The 13,823-nt window shown below is 48.0% G+C and overlaps 3 protein-coding genes across 6 annotated transcripts in view; 1 reads left to right on the forward strand and 2 right to left on the reverse strand.

The window, feature by feature from the left end:
• Positions 1-435: 435 nt before the first annotated feature.
• The window catches only part of RABGAP1 (RAB GTPase activating protein 1), a 72,766-nt gene continuing 59,378 nt past the window's right edge, over positions 436-13,823 (forward strand). The window contains exons 1-2 of one of the 4 annotated variants that reach the window (XM_064393760.1): positions 436-577; positions 1,103-1,237. The gene's annotated coding sequence lies outside the window, so the exon portion shown is untranslated. Of the gene's footprint in view, positions 578-612; positions 1,238-11,531; positions 11,669-13,823 lie in introns of those variants that run through there. The other 3 variants (XM_064393759.1, XM_064393758.1, XM_064393762.1) reach the window with 3 other exon arrangements.
• Positions 1,258-3,863, reverse strand: ZBTB6 (zinc finger and BTB domain containing 6). Its single transcript, XM_064393779.1, has one exon. It carries the CDS (start codon positions 3,682-3,684, stop codon positions 2,389-2,391), a length of 1,296 nt encoding a protein of 431 aa, XP_064249849.1. The 5' UTR covers positions 3,685-3,863; the 3' UTR covers positions 1,258-2,388.
• On the reverse strand, positions 7,004-11,572 carry ZBTB26 (zinc finger and BTB domain containing 26). Its single transcript, XM_064393778.1, has 3 exons — positions 11,511-11,572; positions 11,231-11,293; positions 7,004-9,385 (listed from the first exon to the last, which is right to left on the reverse strand). The coding sequence occupies exon 3, from the start codon at positions 9,373-9,375 to the stop codon at positions 8,059-8,061; it is 1,317 nt and encodes a 438-aa protein (XP_064249848.1). The 5' UTR covers positions 9,376-9,385; positions 11,231-11,293; positions 11,511-11,572; the 3' UTR covers positions 7,004-8,058.

Consider the following 13,823-nt stretch of genomic DNA (forward strand, 5'->3'; position numbering starts at 1 on the left):
CAGGGCCAAGCGCGGGCCACAGAGACGGCGGGACAGAGCGGCGGGCGGCGCCGCCGGCGCCCCCTTGTGGCGCGCCTCGAGCAGAGCCGCCTCAGCGGTTCCTCGGTGCGCAACGTTTGCGTCTGGCGTCGATTATTTATTGTCCTCTTAAATTTTAAGACTTTCGATTATAAATTGTCGTTCTAAATTGCAAGTGATGACTTTATCACTGCTGGCGCTGAGGAGGAGGAGGGGATGGGAGGCGCCCGCTGGCCCAGGTCGGTGCTGCCCGAGCCGCCTGAGGCCGGCGGGGCCCGTGAGGGCCGGGGAGCGCCGGCCCAGCACGGCAGCCCCCGGAGCAACACCCGGCAGCTGCAGCTGCTTCCCCGGTCACGCCGAGATAACACAGCCTCGGCCAAGGTCACGGCGGTGCAGAGCTGTGACTCCTGAGGGGGAAGAATCCATGGCACGAGTGGGTCAGACAGACCCCTCTGAGGGACAGAAAAACGCGTTACTAAATGACCGCCACTGGAACACCGTGTTTAGTTTACTACGTCTTGTTTACTCAACACAGCAAGCCAAAATACTAACCGTTAAGGTATGCACAGAATTATTAACTGTGATCAGAAAAATCGAGATGTATTTCTGACACAACGCCTTGTTTGCATTTCATTTATTGTGTTATGACAAGACATGGTTACATGTACGGGCAGGGGAGAGGAAACTCCTCCGACGTGAACATGTGCACAAGACCAGGGTTTGTCCACAAAGCTTACTGAGACACTGCAGCCACTGAACAGAACATGCTGGTGGGCTGTCACACAACACAGCTCCCTCTGATGTTTACATGCACGACCAAAATAACTCGGAACCTGCTCCCACAGAAGATACACTTCAAAAGATCAGTCTGCTTCCCCTCTGGCACACAGGGAAGTGCTCATGAGGGAAGTACCCACGCATACACCTGACCGTGCCTGTAACAAGCAGTAACAGGAAAGTGTGCACGGTAGACATTGTACACACCCAACCCCTCACGTAGCTGATCAATAAAACCCCCAACAGGCTGGTGCACTCACAGGCGCAGGGAAGGAAAGTGAACTGACATTAAAAACTATTGTCTTAGATTTTAGAGCCAGCCAGATTCTGAAGCATTTGGGCCAGACTTCTGGACTCGGAGCAAGAACTTGGAACAGCACTTCTGAAACTTGAAGGAAAGAGTGATACAGACAGGAGTAAGAACTACTGCTTTTTGCTAGTTGTAAGTACCATTATCTCATATTAACAACTGAAATTACTCTTTATTCATATTACATTAAGTGGAAGAAACATGTACCAGCCAAAGACACAGACTGCATCACAGGGCACTCGATGCTCATGATGAAACTAAAATGACCTTTGAGAAAGCACAAACACACTTCTGCAAACACACATCATGACTGTGTTACCGTGTCACAGAATCAGGGTATGAGACCTCTATGTCTAAGCCATTGCTAGTCAGACAGAAATGCCTGTTTTTCAAAATTAGCATTGAAAATGTGATTACCCAAGAGCACACAGCTGAATTTCACACAAGTGCATATAGATAAGATCTGTAAAAAAATGAAGGCAGATGTTATGATGCAACAAACAGTTAACTAAACTTGTCAAATACAGGTGCAAAACACTGGTATGACAGAAAAAACCCCACTATTAGAAGAAAGAAGTTTATAAAAATTCAGAACTTGATAAAACTAAAAGCAAGTCCTTTTCATGGGACTGTCCAGTTACAAATAAACTGCAAGGCAATACTGTTTGTTTCTTTCTCTTTTACAAATTCTCTATTTGCAAGAGACAAATTGAAAGGTTCCTTGATTAGTTTTTGTTTGTTGTGTGTCCTTAAACGTCACAGAGTTGAGTATGAAAACACACCTTCTTTCTGGAAGATCTAGCAAAGTTGGGCAAGGAACGAGATGATTTCACCACGAATGATCCAGGAACTGGGTGGGAACAACTGACTTGCTGTAGTCAATACAAACACCCCCTTCCCTCAGCTGTTGTTACCAACACCATGGCTCAGGCTTCAGCTTATTGCAGTATCAGTAATAGTCTGAAAGTCAGCAGTGCCTGCCCTTGAAACAAGGAATATAAAACATCATTGGGGGACCAGGATATGCTCAGTATAACAGAAGAGAAGCATGAAATAATTTCCCATATTTTGCAGTTACTTTCAACTAGGAAACACCTTTTTTCACTGACAGCAATAGCAACCTTAACGGAGCAGGCAGGTTTCCTGCTCCAAGGCCTGTCTTGGATCACCAGCCACCTGTTTATGCTTCTCTCCCTTAGATGGGGATCTGGAACTGGAATTGCATCTACAATTTCACTAGCCAGGAGCTTTTTGTGGAGTCTGACTCCACAATTGCCCAGCTATCAGTCATAGTCTATTTTAACTTTTGTAATAGTGTTCAGGTTTGGCTTTTCGCTGCTGCTCCTTCCGTGAACAGAAGTCAAATGCTTTTTAAGAGCAGACTTGTGTTTAAAGTCCATGTCGCAGCAGTGGCACTTGTAGGGCCTGTCCCCGCTGTGGATGTTGAGGTGATCCTGGAGCGTGCTCTTGGCCGTGAAGGTCTTCAAGCACACCATGCACTGGAAGGGCCGGATCCCCATGTGCCCCCGGATGTGCCTGTTGAGATTCTTTTTTTGCGTAAATGTTTTGCCACATTGCAGGCACAGGAAGAGTTTGTGCATTTTCAGATGTCTGAGATAGTTCTCGAGGTGCACAAAGCCCCTCGGGCACTTTGGACACTGGTGCCGCCATGAGCTGCCAGAATCCTCCAGGCTCTGGAACCCATTCACCCCACTGGAAGTTCCTTCTGGATTATCACCAACAAAAGCCTGAAAGTGATTTCCTGGCATTTCTGTATTCCTGCTTTCAACTGTAGAGTTTATCAGGGAGTGCTGGGTTTCTGGGAAATACAGATTTGTTTTAGAGGAAGTGCAAGGCTGAGGAAAATGATCATTTTCTACATTCGCCACACTCATGGAATCCATTCTGAAGATACAGATTTCATCATCCTTATACCCGATTTCAACTGTTGATATTTCTGGGGATTTTGTGTCCTTCCTTTCCGACACCAAGCTCTGCCCTGCAGGGTGTGGGCCATCCCCATCGCCATCGCCATCCTCCTGTTTCACGGGGTATTCTTCGTTCTCTGGGCTGTCTTCAGAGATCTCAATTATTTCACAATCTTTATCTAAAACCTCATCCCCGCTCCTCAGTTCAGCATCCGAGGAGTGGCACCCCTCAGCAGCCTGGGCACCGCTCTCCATGGAAGCGTCGATCTCCAAGTACTTGGACAAAGCCTCGGTGCACTTCTCCACAATGTGAACCATCTGCAGGTAACTCGCGGCCGTCAGGTACTTCAGCAGCTCCTTCTTCTTGACTTCCAGCGCGCCCGTGTAGCAGGACAGCAGCAGCTTCCTGCCCACCTCGGCGCTCTGCAGGATGGTGATCCGCACCTGCCTGGACTGGTTGAGCAGGAACTGATCCCGCATGAAGGTGGAGCAGGCGGCGAAGATCACCTTGTGCCCCTGGAACTCGGTGTCGTTGATGTAGATGGACACGTCGCAGAAGAGGTTCTGCTGCCGCAGGAGGTTCATCTTTTGCAGCACGGCATCGCCCTGCTGCTCGAACTGGAAGTGCAGCACCTCCGAGTCCGCCGCCATGGCGGGACCCGCGGGCGCCGCCGCCGCGTCTCACCGGGCGCAGCCCACCCCGCCTCCGGCAGGACCCGCTGTCCCGGGGCTCCCGGGCCGCCCTCCGCCGGCCGCGCTCCCGCTCCGCCCCGCTCCCCGGCCGCTCCCCGAGCCGCTGCCGCTCCGCCGCCGGTGCCGCAGCGCCCCGGAACAGCTTCCCCGCCCGCCCCTTCCGCCCGCCCGCCCCCGCTGCGCCGTGACCGCGGTGGAAATGAGAGGCGGCGGCAGACAGAGTTAGCAGCACGTTTATTAGAAGACTTGGCACTGCTACAGCGGCTGCCGCTGGGGGAAACCGCACCGGCAGCGGGGCGCGCCTCGCCCACCGTTCGGTAGAGGTAGCGACGTGTCCGCCCCCATAAGGCATCCCGGGGAGCGGCTACCGGGGCTCCTCTCGCCATCAGCCGGGACGCGCCGGGGGAACGGCGAACCGCCGCCCCGAAGGCCGCCGGGACGAGCTGCTGGCTTCTTCACGGCCGCGGGACATCGCCCGGCAGCCGCCGACCCGCCTGCTTTGGTTATCACACGTAGTGTAAGACTTTTGCCCAGTCAGTGAAGAGGTAGCTAATGCTCAGTCCATCGATTATACAATCTCAAAGGAAAGGCGTCCGTCCTGCCTTCTCACCCCTTACCAAGTCGGGAGGCACCACTATGTCCCCCTCTTTGTTTATAAAAATTAACATTTAAGTTCTCTCAACAGTTTCAGTTTGTATCACATTTTGATTCTCCCTCCTCACTTTTATTCCTCCCAGTGACTCCAAAACCATAATCAGCCCCACACAATTAATTTCTACGTTATTTCAACAAAAGTTCAACGGCAGCTAAGTTTTGCCAAAAAGCTAGGGGAGAGAAAGACTGACACTTCAAATTCATCAGTTACTAACTTGCAAAACATGTCTTCTAAAAGAAAAATAAATTAAGGAAAGACTCATCCCTGATCTATGCAGGAGGCTGTGCAGTTGCAGCATGTGCTGCAGGAACACATGCTACACAAGCTACCATCACTCAGAGAAGTGGTGAGCCCAAACCTCTGGCAAACCTAAATTCTAAAAATTCCTTCTTCTATATAATATAAATAAATAAAATGCCAACTTAAAAAAATTCCTAATATACTGAGGAGTTATTAAAATACTTTTGTAATAGACTTCAGTTATTTTTAGGATATGTAGGAAGTTGTACAGCACATTGTGAGACTATCCACTTACCAGCAAATGGTATTCTACACAGTAACACACAGATTATGATAACTGCCATAGTCCTCATCTGAATATGCAGCATCAGTAGCAACAACCAACAGATCTAATCTTTCACTACTCGGGACATTGCAATGAAGACAACATTTTACATACATGGACAATTCAGTTCATCTTATTCTATAATTCAGCTGCCTCTGCATATTCCATTTATCATAATTCTCACTCCATTTTAATCTGTAATTCAGAGAAGCAGCATTAGCCAGATTTTTCTTTTCTATTACCTCTTCTATACTCTTCACTTGTCTTTCCATACAGGGGCAAACGCTAGATGAACTCTACCACCAGTGCACTTTGCATCGGCGCATTGCCCTCAGAGCTCCGGTGTTTCTGGAGTCACGCAGCCATCTCCTGCATAAATCTTTTGGTCTGCACGCTTTTGCCAGGCCAAAAGCAGACATCAGTAAGTCACTTTTCATCCAGCCGATGTGTCCATTTTCACTGAAGAAAGTCGTCTGCATTTCTCTTTTTTCCTATTTATTTATGCCGTGCTCTTGCCAAACGACCACAGCAGCCTTTAACTGAGCAGCCCAGCAGTCTTGGCCTTCTCAGACGTCCAAATCACCACAGCACAGGGTGGACTGAACACCTATGCATCTTGACCAAATGATTTCTTTCGTTTCTTAGGAAAACCCTTGTCTCTTTGTATCAGCTTCAAGTCACCCACAGCTACTTCAACAAGCTGTATTCTCCTTACAGTAACATTACAGCTTCATAATTTCACAAAAACCAAAACTTTCCAGATAGACAAAACTTTCAATACTGTCCATTTTGCTGCCACGTTTTCTAGCATTTGTGCAGTTGTATTCCTTTCTGTGGCAGAAGACCATTTTCTTTTTTGTGTCCATATTCATATTGCCTTGGATTGTTCACTAGTACCTTACAACACGTTGACCTGGCTCTGCAAGCTCTTGTTCTCCACGTCTATCTTCATTTTGACATAGCACTATAACTTATTTCCATTTAGTGAATAATAGAGTATCAAAATGTTTGAACAATACAGAAGATTTTGCCTGAAGACAGAATGCAAGTGTCAGATGCAACTGTCACGGTCGAATTTAGTTCAAAACAACTCTGAAAGTGGGTGGCTTCAAGAGGAAAACAGTTCTTCCCATGCAAACCTATCTTCTACCCCAGCAACCTGAACAATAATTTAAAAAGTCTCAAATAGTTAGACTTTAGGCCTAAATATATTTGCTACAACTTGAAAGATGAATGCCCTGATGTAATTTCCTTTGCTTACTTCATAGCTGTCCATGTAAGAGTTCGTGTAACAGTCAAGTGCAGTAGTTCAAGAACTCAATTGCAAAAACTGATTCACAGAATCACCTTCTTTTTCTGCTTCAAAGTATGTGGATTTCTGAAAACGTTCTGCAACATTAACACGTTTTAACGTCCATCAGTGTAATATCTGTGTAAGGAAATCCTGACTTCTACACACACAGAACCAAAGAGCAAGACCAACTTTTGATAATGACATACACAACACTTTTTGCTCTACACACCTTTGGTCATACCTGTTTAACGTTTTTAACGATACAATAGCAGCCTTTCACCCCCACCCCTCATTCAAACACACCAACACTATGTTTAGGTAGGAAGCATAATCTCAGCCTCACGGCAAACCTTGTGGAAAAGAGCTGCACTGGAAGAAATCCTAACTCCAAACACAAACAGCAGTTCTCTGCCGAGGATCAGCCATTTGATTATTAGTCTATGCTACACTTCAGTACTAACAGTGCTGTTCTACTGGGAATGGTGTGCCTCAGATAAATCAAGCTTCTTCCAGCCTGACTGGGATGTGGATAATTCCACAGCACTTTTGAGAAGCAGTATGGTATAATCCCAGAATCCCAATTAACATGCCATTCCCGCTACATTTGATGTTTAAGGCGGTATACAAGAGGTATTGCTGAGTACAGTCAATAGCTGATATAGTAACCTATAGAAATTGTGCTACCTATACCTCATCCTAGGATCTGTAAAACACTAATGGTCACTTCAAAAAAGCTCAAGAAATCAAAAAACTTTATGTTAAGTTCTTATAGCAGGTATTTTTGTTTAAAGTTAAGTGACACGTGGCCCTTATTAGACATCAAGGAGAGATATACAAGAACTAAGGGGAGGAAAAAAGCAAAAAAAATCGTGAAGTTGTTACACATTGCAGCTTTAAAAAGATTCTTTTCACAGTGTCAAAAAGCAGTATTTCTCCATTCCAGCTTTGCTCTAAACCCAACAGCTGTTGTGGTTTGTGATGCAAAACTTACAGAAGATGGAGGATAACTTTTAGCTTTGAAGTGTTTAGCTTGTCTCAGTACATGCACTGGCAAGTGCCCTTTAAAAATCCCAGCTATGCCAGCGTAAGAACAGGTCACATTTGCACTCCAGGCACCAGCCTCTCACATTCCAGAGCTGCAATTTATCCTCAGTTTGAACAGCTCTATGAAATGATCAGCTAACCCTGCCAAATCATTTAGGGTTTCATCTTTTCATAATGCATGTTGAGGTTAAAAACCCTGAGAGTTTTTAAGAGAGCATTGATTGGCAGCAGAAGTTTCTTGTAATAGGTTTAGAAAGGGCAAAAAAGTGACACAAAAATACTTCATTTCAACTGCAGGAGTCTAGGGGTAAGATCAGAGAAAGGTAATTTTAAGAGGTAAGTTTAAATTTGAGTATATGGAGTGTTTTCAGTTATCCAGTGCTTTTTAAAAAAAATATTGGGTTATCTCACACACTTGTCCTCTTTGCTTTCCTCCATCTGCCCAGAGAGAGGCCTCTAACTGCACAGCAGATGGTTTACTTGCAGCTCACAGCAACAGTCTTTCAAAAGGTGTTAGTCTTGAATCTCCTAACCAGAGAGAAATGAAACAATTAACCCCTTAATCCACAGTAGAGACATAGACAGAAACCTGAAGGAGGATTGCTATTCACAGAAAATATCAAGTAAGACTAAGAGCGATGGCTGAAGACCTGCCAGGTTTTGCAATCCAACCATCCGTAGCCTTTCAGGGCACACCACTAGTTTAGGGAAGAAGCCAAACCAATGGTTTGCTCTTCTCAGTCATGATCCCTACACAGGATGAGTTTTAATTGCTTAATTGACGCAGGTACTATCGTTTCTTAAACCGAGCACAGCCTGAGGCAGCTTCCCTGCATCCAGTACCTGGCTGGCATCAGCCTGCTGACAGACCTTACTGTCTGTAGCAGCGCTACATGTGAATGAATCAAAGTCCACCGTTATGTCTTGCACGTTTCTTTCATTGGCATTGTCAAAGCTGTTTTTACCGTGCAGCTGTTTGAGGTGTTTCCTCAGAACGGGCTTATGCGCAAAGACCATGTCACAGTAGTTACACTTGTGGGGCTTGTCCCCACTGTGCAGGTTGAGGTGGTCCTGTAAGGAACATTTCTGAGAGAACGTTTTCCCACAGATCTTACACTGGAATGGTTTGATGCCTGCGTGCACTCTCATGTGCCGGTGGAGATTGCCCTTCTGAGTGAACGTCTTACCGCAGAGCAGACACATAAATAGTTTATGCATCTTTAAGTGGTTAGCATAGTTTTCCAGATGCCGAAATACTCTTGTGCACTTTGGACACTGATGGTGCCACTGGAGGCCTTTGTCTATCCCTCGGTTGTTAGGCCCAAACATATCTTTAGAGGCCAGAATGATGTTATCGCTGCCGGCGTACGAAAGGGCATAGTTGTGGAGGTGGTTTTGCTCTATTTCACTTGCTCTGTTCTCAACAGTGGAGTTGATAAGAAAGTGTTGAGGCTCTGAGGAATGCAGCGCAGTTTGTTCAGAAGAAATAAACTGATTCTGATCCTTCTTATTCCTAACTTCTGTTACCTCCCCAATGGACTCCACCTTGATGATCTGAATGTCGCTATCCTCCATGTCCATGCTGTCTTCTGAAGGCTGAATACAAGGCGAGTCTTGCTGCAGAGAGTCATCGTCTCCCTGGTGCTCCTTCAGCTCAGAAGAGTCGCTTTGCTGCTCGCACTCTTTGCTCTCCAGCGGCTGCTTGGGTTTGATGAACTTCCACAGGGCCTGAGTGCACCGCTCCACGATGTGGCTCATCTGCAGGAAGCTCGCAGCGGTCAGGTAGTTCACCAGCTCCATTTCAGGGAACTCCAGAGTGCCACTGTAGCAAGAGAGAAGCAGCTGCCTCCCCACTTCTGAACTCTGCAGGATGGAGATTTTTACATCTCTGGAATCGTTCAGTAGGAACTGATCTCTTAAAAAAGGAGAGCCAGCAGCAAAGACAATTTTATGCCCGTGAACTTCAACATCATCTATATGGACCACGACATCACAAAACTTGTTTTCTTCCCTCAGTTTGTTCATTTTCTGTAACATTGAATCTCCATAGTTGTCAAACTTGAAATGAAGAATATCTGATCTTTCTGACATTTTGGCACACCTAAGGAAAAGCAGCAGAGAAAAAAAACCAAACAATGAGTACTTTTTGTTTTCTAAAAGCTAGGTTAGAAAGATTTAAATTAATAATATAACGTGGGTGTCTATCAGCCATTCTGTTTTTTATTCTAGGTACACATTGAAGTCCATTACAAGTAAGAACAAATTCAAGTTTACATCTCACATCACAATAACTTGTACCTTTTTCTAATGTAATGAAGCCTGAATATTAAGTGGAGGTGCTATGACAAAAATTATCCTGAAGCAGTATCCTAAAGTGTTAGGATGTAAAGGGGAAATGTATTTTTTAGCAAGCTTTGGGTTTTGCAGCACTGGCTTGAACACACTAGATTGTCTTTCTGCAGGAGTTGGTTTATTGTGTGTTGTTTTGGCTTTTCCTAAGGTTACAGAAAAAAATCTTCACAATGGCCTCCACTAGGCTCCCTGTTTTGAATACCTGCGGGGTAAAGGAAGCCTTGTGTCTAGTCTTGTTATTTGGAAGACCACTTCTCTAGGAAGTTTGTTCTTGTTTTGATGGGACTTAGAATGAAGAACAGTGGATCTTCCATAAACCAAGTACGTTCTTTTGTCTTTCAACAGTTGCTTTAAGAATTTATAAGACTACACTGATTCCGGATGAAATACTGTTCACACAATCCTGCCAAAGCACTAGGATTGCAGGAAGTGAAGAAACAACAGGAGACTAAATGATGCAAGATTTGGTTAGATAAAATTACAAAACAAAGCAAAACTTACACCTCCCAACTATTACAAACACCACATAAAGCTTGAAAGGAAGCTTTGAAGTTTATAGATAAAAGCAGATGCTGCTCTCTTGGGGCATGAAGTGTCAGCTGAGTGTACACACAAGAATGGCATTGTGCCCACACAAGACAACTATTCAAAGAATATTTTTGGAAGCATCTGTCAATAATCAGGGCTTTTTCAGTTTGCAGCTCATATAACATTTGGAGACACGACCTCCTCATTGATCACACCCATCAAGCGTATCTTCCAGTGTATGGCATGCAAAAATTAGAGGAGGATTTCAGAAGACTTCAAAAGCCAGGGACCAGGGAAAGTTTGGAAGCAGGGGGGGCATCGTTCTGCAATACAACTGGTTCTGCTGAATCTGCAGAACCCAGTCTCTCAGTCACCTTCAGCGCTGCCTGACTGACCCCCTTTCTAGGGCCAGAAGTTTAATTTTAAGAGGCAACAGCCTTTGGCAAATATAAACGATAGCAACAGATCATCCTGATATATCTTCAGTGAATTTTACACATTATAAAACTGGTTCTTTTTGTGCTTTCTCTGGACAGTGATGAGGGAAGTGCAGTTGTCAGTCTGTTTTTCCACCTTGGAAGCTCATACAATATGAATGCAGCCAAAACACCCTTGCTAAAGTTATACCGTGCTGTTAACCACAGCTATTCCAGCCATTCAGCCCGTCTCTGGCAGACTACGAGAGCCACATCACGAGAAACTGTGTATCGAAAAGTTGTGACTTAGCACACGTTCAGTTTCAACTCCCACTGCTCTCCAAGAGAAAAGAGCATTAAATGAATCCCAAGCCCGCTATCCGGGGAGGGGGGCAGACCAAGGCAAGCCCCCGTGGGACGCGCAGGGCTCCCCGCTGGAAGCACGTGCTTCCTCGGCCTTTACCGACCGCGGATCGCCCCGGCCCCTCACATCTGCTTCCCGGGCTCCGGGAAAAGAATATCGCAGCACAGCTCGGCCGGGGGCTCGCGCAGCATCCCGCAACAATGTAAGCGCGGTGCCCTTTGCGAGAGCGGGCAGCCGCTGTCCGCGCCAGGCCGGCCCGCGGGCGGGAGGGGGAAGGGGCAGGTACCTGTAGCGTCGGGCCGCGTCCCCGCGCTGGCACCCGCGGCCGCTCCTGCCTCCGGCTACGGACCTAGAGAGGGGAGGAGACCCGCCGTGAGCCGCCGCCCCAGCGCCGGGCCGGGCCCGGCCGCCCGCCGCGCCCCCCGGGCGGCCCCGCGCCCCGCCGCGCCCCCGGCCGGGCCGGGCCGCCCTCCGAGCGCGGCCTGCGGGGGCAGCGGGAGCCGCGGGCCGCTCCGCGCCGCGCTCCGCGGCCGCCGCCCGCGCCCCGCCGGCCCGCCGGGACCTACAGGCGCCACCGCAGCCCAGCACCGCGACTCGGAACCGCATTGTCCGCCCGCCGGAAGAGCCGCGCCCGGAAGGACCGGCGGGGCCGCCCCTCCGCCCGGTCACGTGGGGCGGCGGCGGCCCAGGCCCGGCACCGGGAGCGGCGGCGGCGGCGGCCGGGGTAGGTGCGGTTCGCGCTGCCGCGGGGGCGCGCCCGCCCCGTCCCGTCCCGTCCGCGCTGCCCCGCCGCGGCGCTGCCCCGCTGCCGCTCCCTCCCGGTGCGCGGGGGCTGCGGGCCGTCCCGCGCTCCGCTACCGCCGGCTCCCTCCCTCGCCCCCGGGGCCGTGTCTCCCACCCGGTGCGATGCCTCCCCGTCCCCTCTGCCCGCAAGGGCCGCGGCCTCGGCGGCAGCGGGGCCGTGAGACCGCCCCGGCTCCCGCAGGGCCGGGCCGAGTCCTGGGGCAGGCGGGGGGCGCCGGGCCGGGCCCGTCCTCCCCAGCTGCGGTGCTGGGCACGGGGACGAGCCGCCCCGGAGCGTGTCCCGGAGCCTCCGGCTGGCCCCCGCTCCCGTCCCGGGCGGCGCGGGACTGACGCGGGGTCCGGCGGGTCGCGGGGTGTCGGTTGTTACCTGTCGCTTCCAGGTGGATCCTAAGATGTGGCATTTCGTTGCATGCAGGCATCTTTATTCGTTTCATGTACCATATGTACCATAACTTCGGTGCTTTTTGCGGGTTTTATCTTTCTTGTTGTCAGGGAAGTGTTTCTTTCAGTTAAAATGTCCCCAGTAGATAATTTTTAAGGGCTGGTTGTGTCAGTTAGGAGGGAAAATTAATTATAAACAGATTGTGTGAAGTTGGTTTAAAAACAGTTACCAGCAAAAATTAAGTGGAAATCAAACTGCTTGAAGTAAAGTTGGTGATTTATCTCTGTGTAGATTTGCCTGATCATTTTGCGGGGGAGAAGGAGAAGTAGAAAAAATATTCAGGAGAGGTTTGGAGAGAAGGAAAAATCATGTGAGAGGTGTGCAGAGGAAAAAGATTGTGTTTGTTTCTTGAATACAGGCTGTAGAACAGGTAGTGCATACAGGTATGGCTCGATCTGTGCTCCAGATTTTGTTTTACTTACAGGTTCTGTTAAAGCCCAACTCAATAGGATTTCTGGGACTTTTGGCTACTTAGAAAAGATGTTATTGCAGGAGCTGCCCACTGCTGTTTGACTTGCAGAAATACTGTATTCTTTTTAAAGGCCTCTACTTGAAAGGTCAAGGACCTGAGCAAACTTATTTTTGTGTACACAGTAAACAAATTAACCAATGGAGCTTGGCATAGGGGTTTCCTTCCAATTTCCAGTCCTTAGTGCAGACAGTGTTTAGTAGCACACACCAAATGTAACTCCTTTCTTCTTGGTTCTTCCACAGCGTATTTTTAAAGCGCTCTGGTTGTCTGGTGAGCTCCCTGTTAGTGTTTGAATCCTAACGAGAGAGCAGCTCCAGCAGTACGTAGAGCATCATCCCCAGAGTTTGTTTAGCTGCTGGCTGCCCTGGCTTCCCCCCAGCCTGCAGCCCGTGCTGTGTCCTGGCTGCACAGCTCTGGGATGGGGCTGGTGCTGGGGAGCGTTGGCTGCCGCGCGTGCACGGACCAACTGCTCACAGTTAATTCATTCCAGCAGCATTCCTGTGCTGGGCTGGCTGAGGCAGTGTCAGCAATTCTTTTATAAACCGCAGTTTCCCAGGAAGGGCTGCTTGTTTCTGGGATGGGGAATTTACTGATTACAAGAGCCTAAAGTTAGGGTTTTGTTCTCTGGCAGATAGTTCAAATTCGGATTGAAAGCAAAACGATGTTGGCAATAGCGATCAACCTGTTTAAGATTGTTAACAAAGATTACATTAGCTTAACTCTTGTGTTTTATCTGATGCCTGGTTTTGCACACGCTGTCTCATGATTCACTCTTCTTCCCGAGATCTGTGAGGAGAGGGGTGGAATTAGAGACACCATTATCTCCAAATAATAACATATTTTTTCTTTCTGTCTCTTGAAATTAGTGGGAACATCTGTGGCTGTCAGTGTGTTGTAAAATGAAAGGAAAAGTTAGACTTGTAGTTGTTATTTTTTATTAATTACTCTTTAGTCATCCTAAATCTGTATTTTCACATGCAGTATTCCTCTGGCTTTCCTGCCTCATTTTGAGCGCCAAGGACTTCTTGTTGCATTTGAGAGTATGTGTTGCACAGGGAAGGTGGGTAAAGATCTGATATGATTAAGCAGACTAATCATGTGATACGTGAGAAGAAAAAAGATTGCTACTGATTGCTTCTATACTGTTTGGTTTTTTTTTCC

The sequence above is a fragment of the Passer domesticus genome, chromosome 18, assembly GCF_036417665.1.
Source record: "Passer domesticus isolate bPasDom1 chromosome 18, bPasDom1.hap1, whole genome shotgun sequence".
Classification (NCBI taxonomy): domain Eukaryota; kingdom Metazoa; phylum Chordata; class Aves; order Passeriformes; family Passeridae; genus Passer; species Passer domesticus.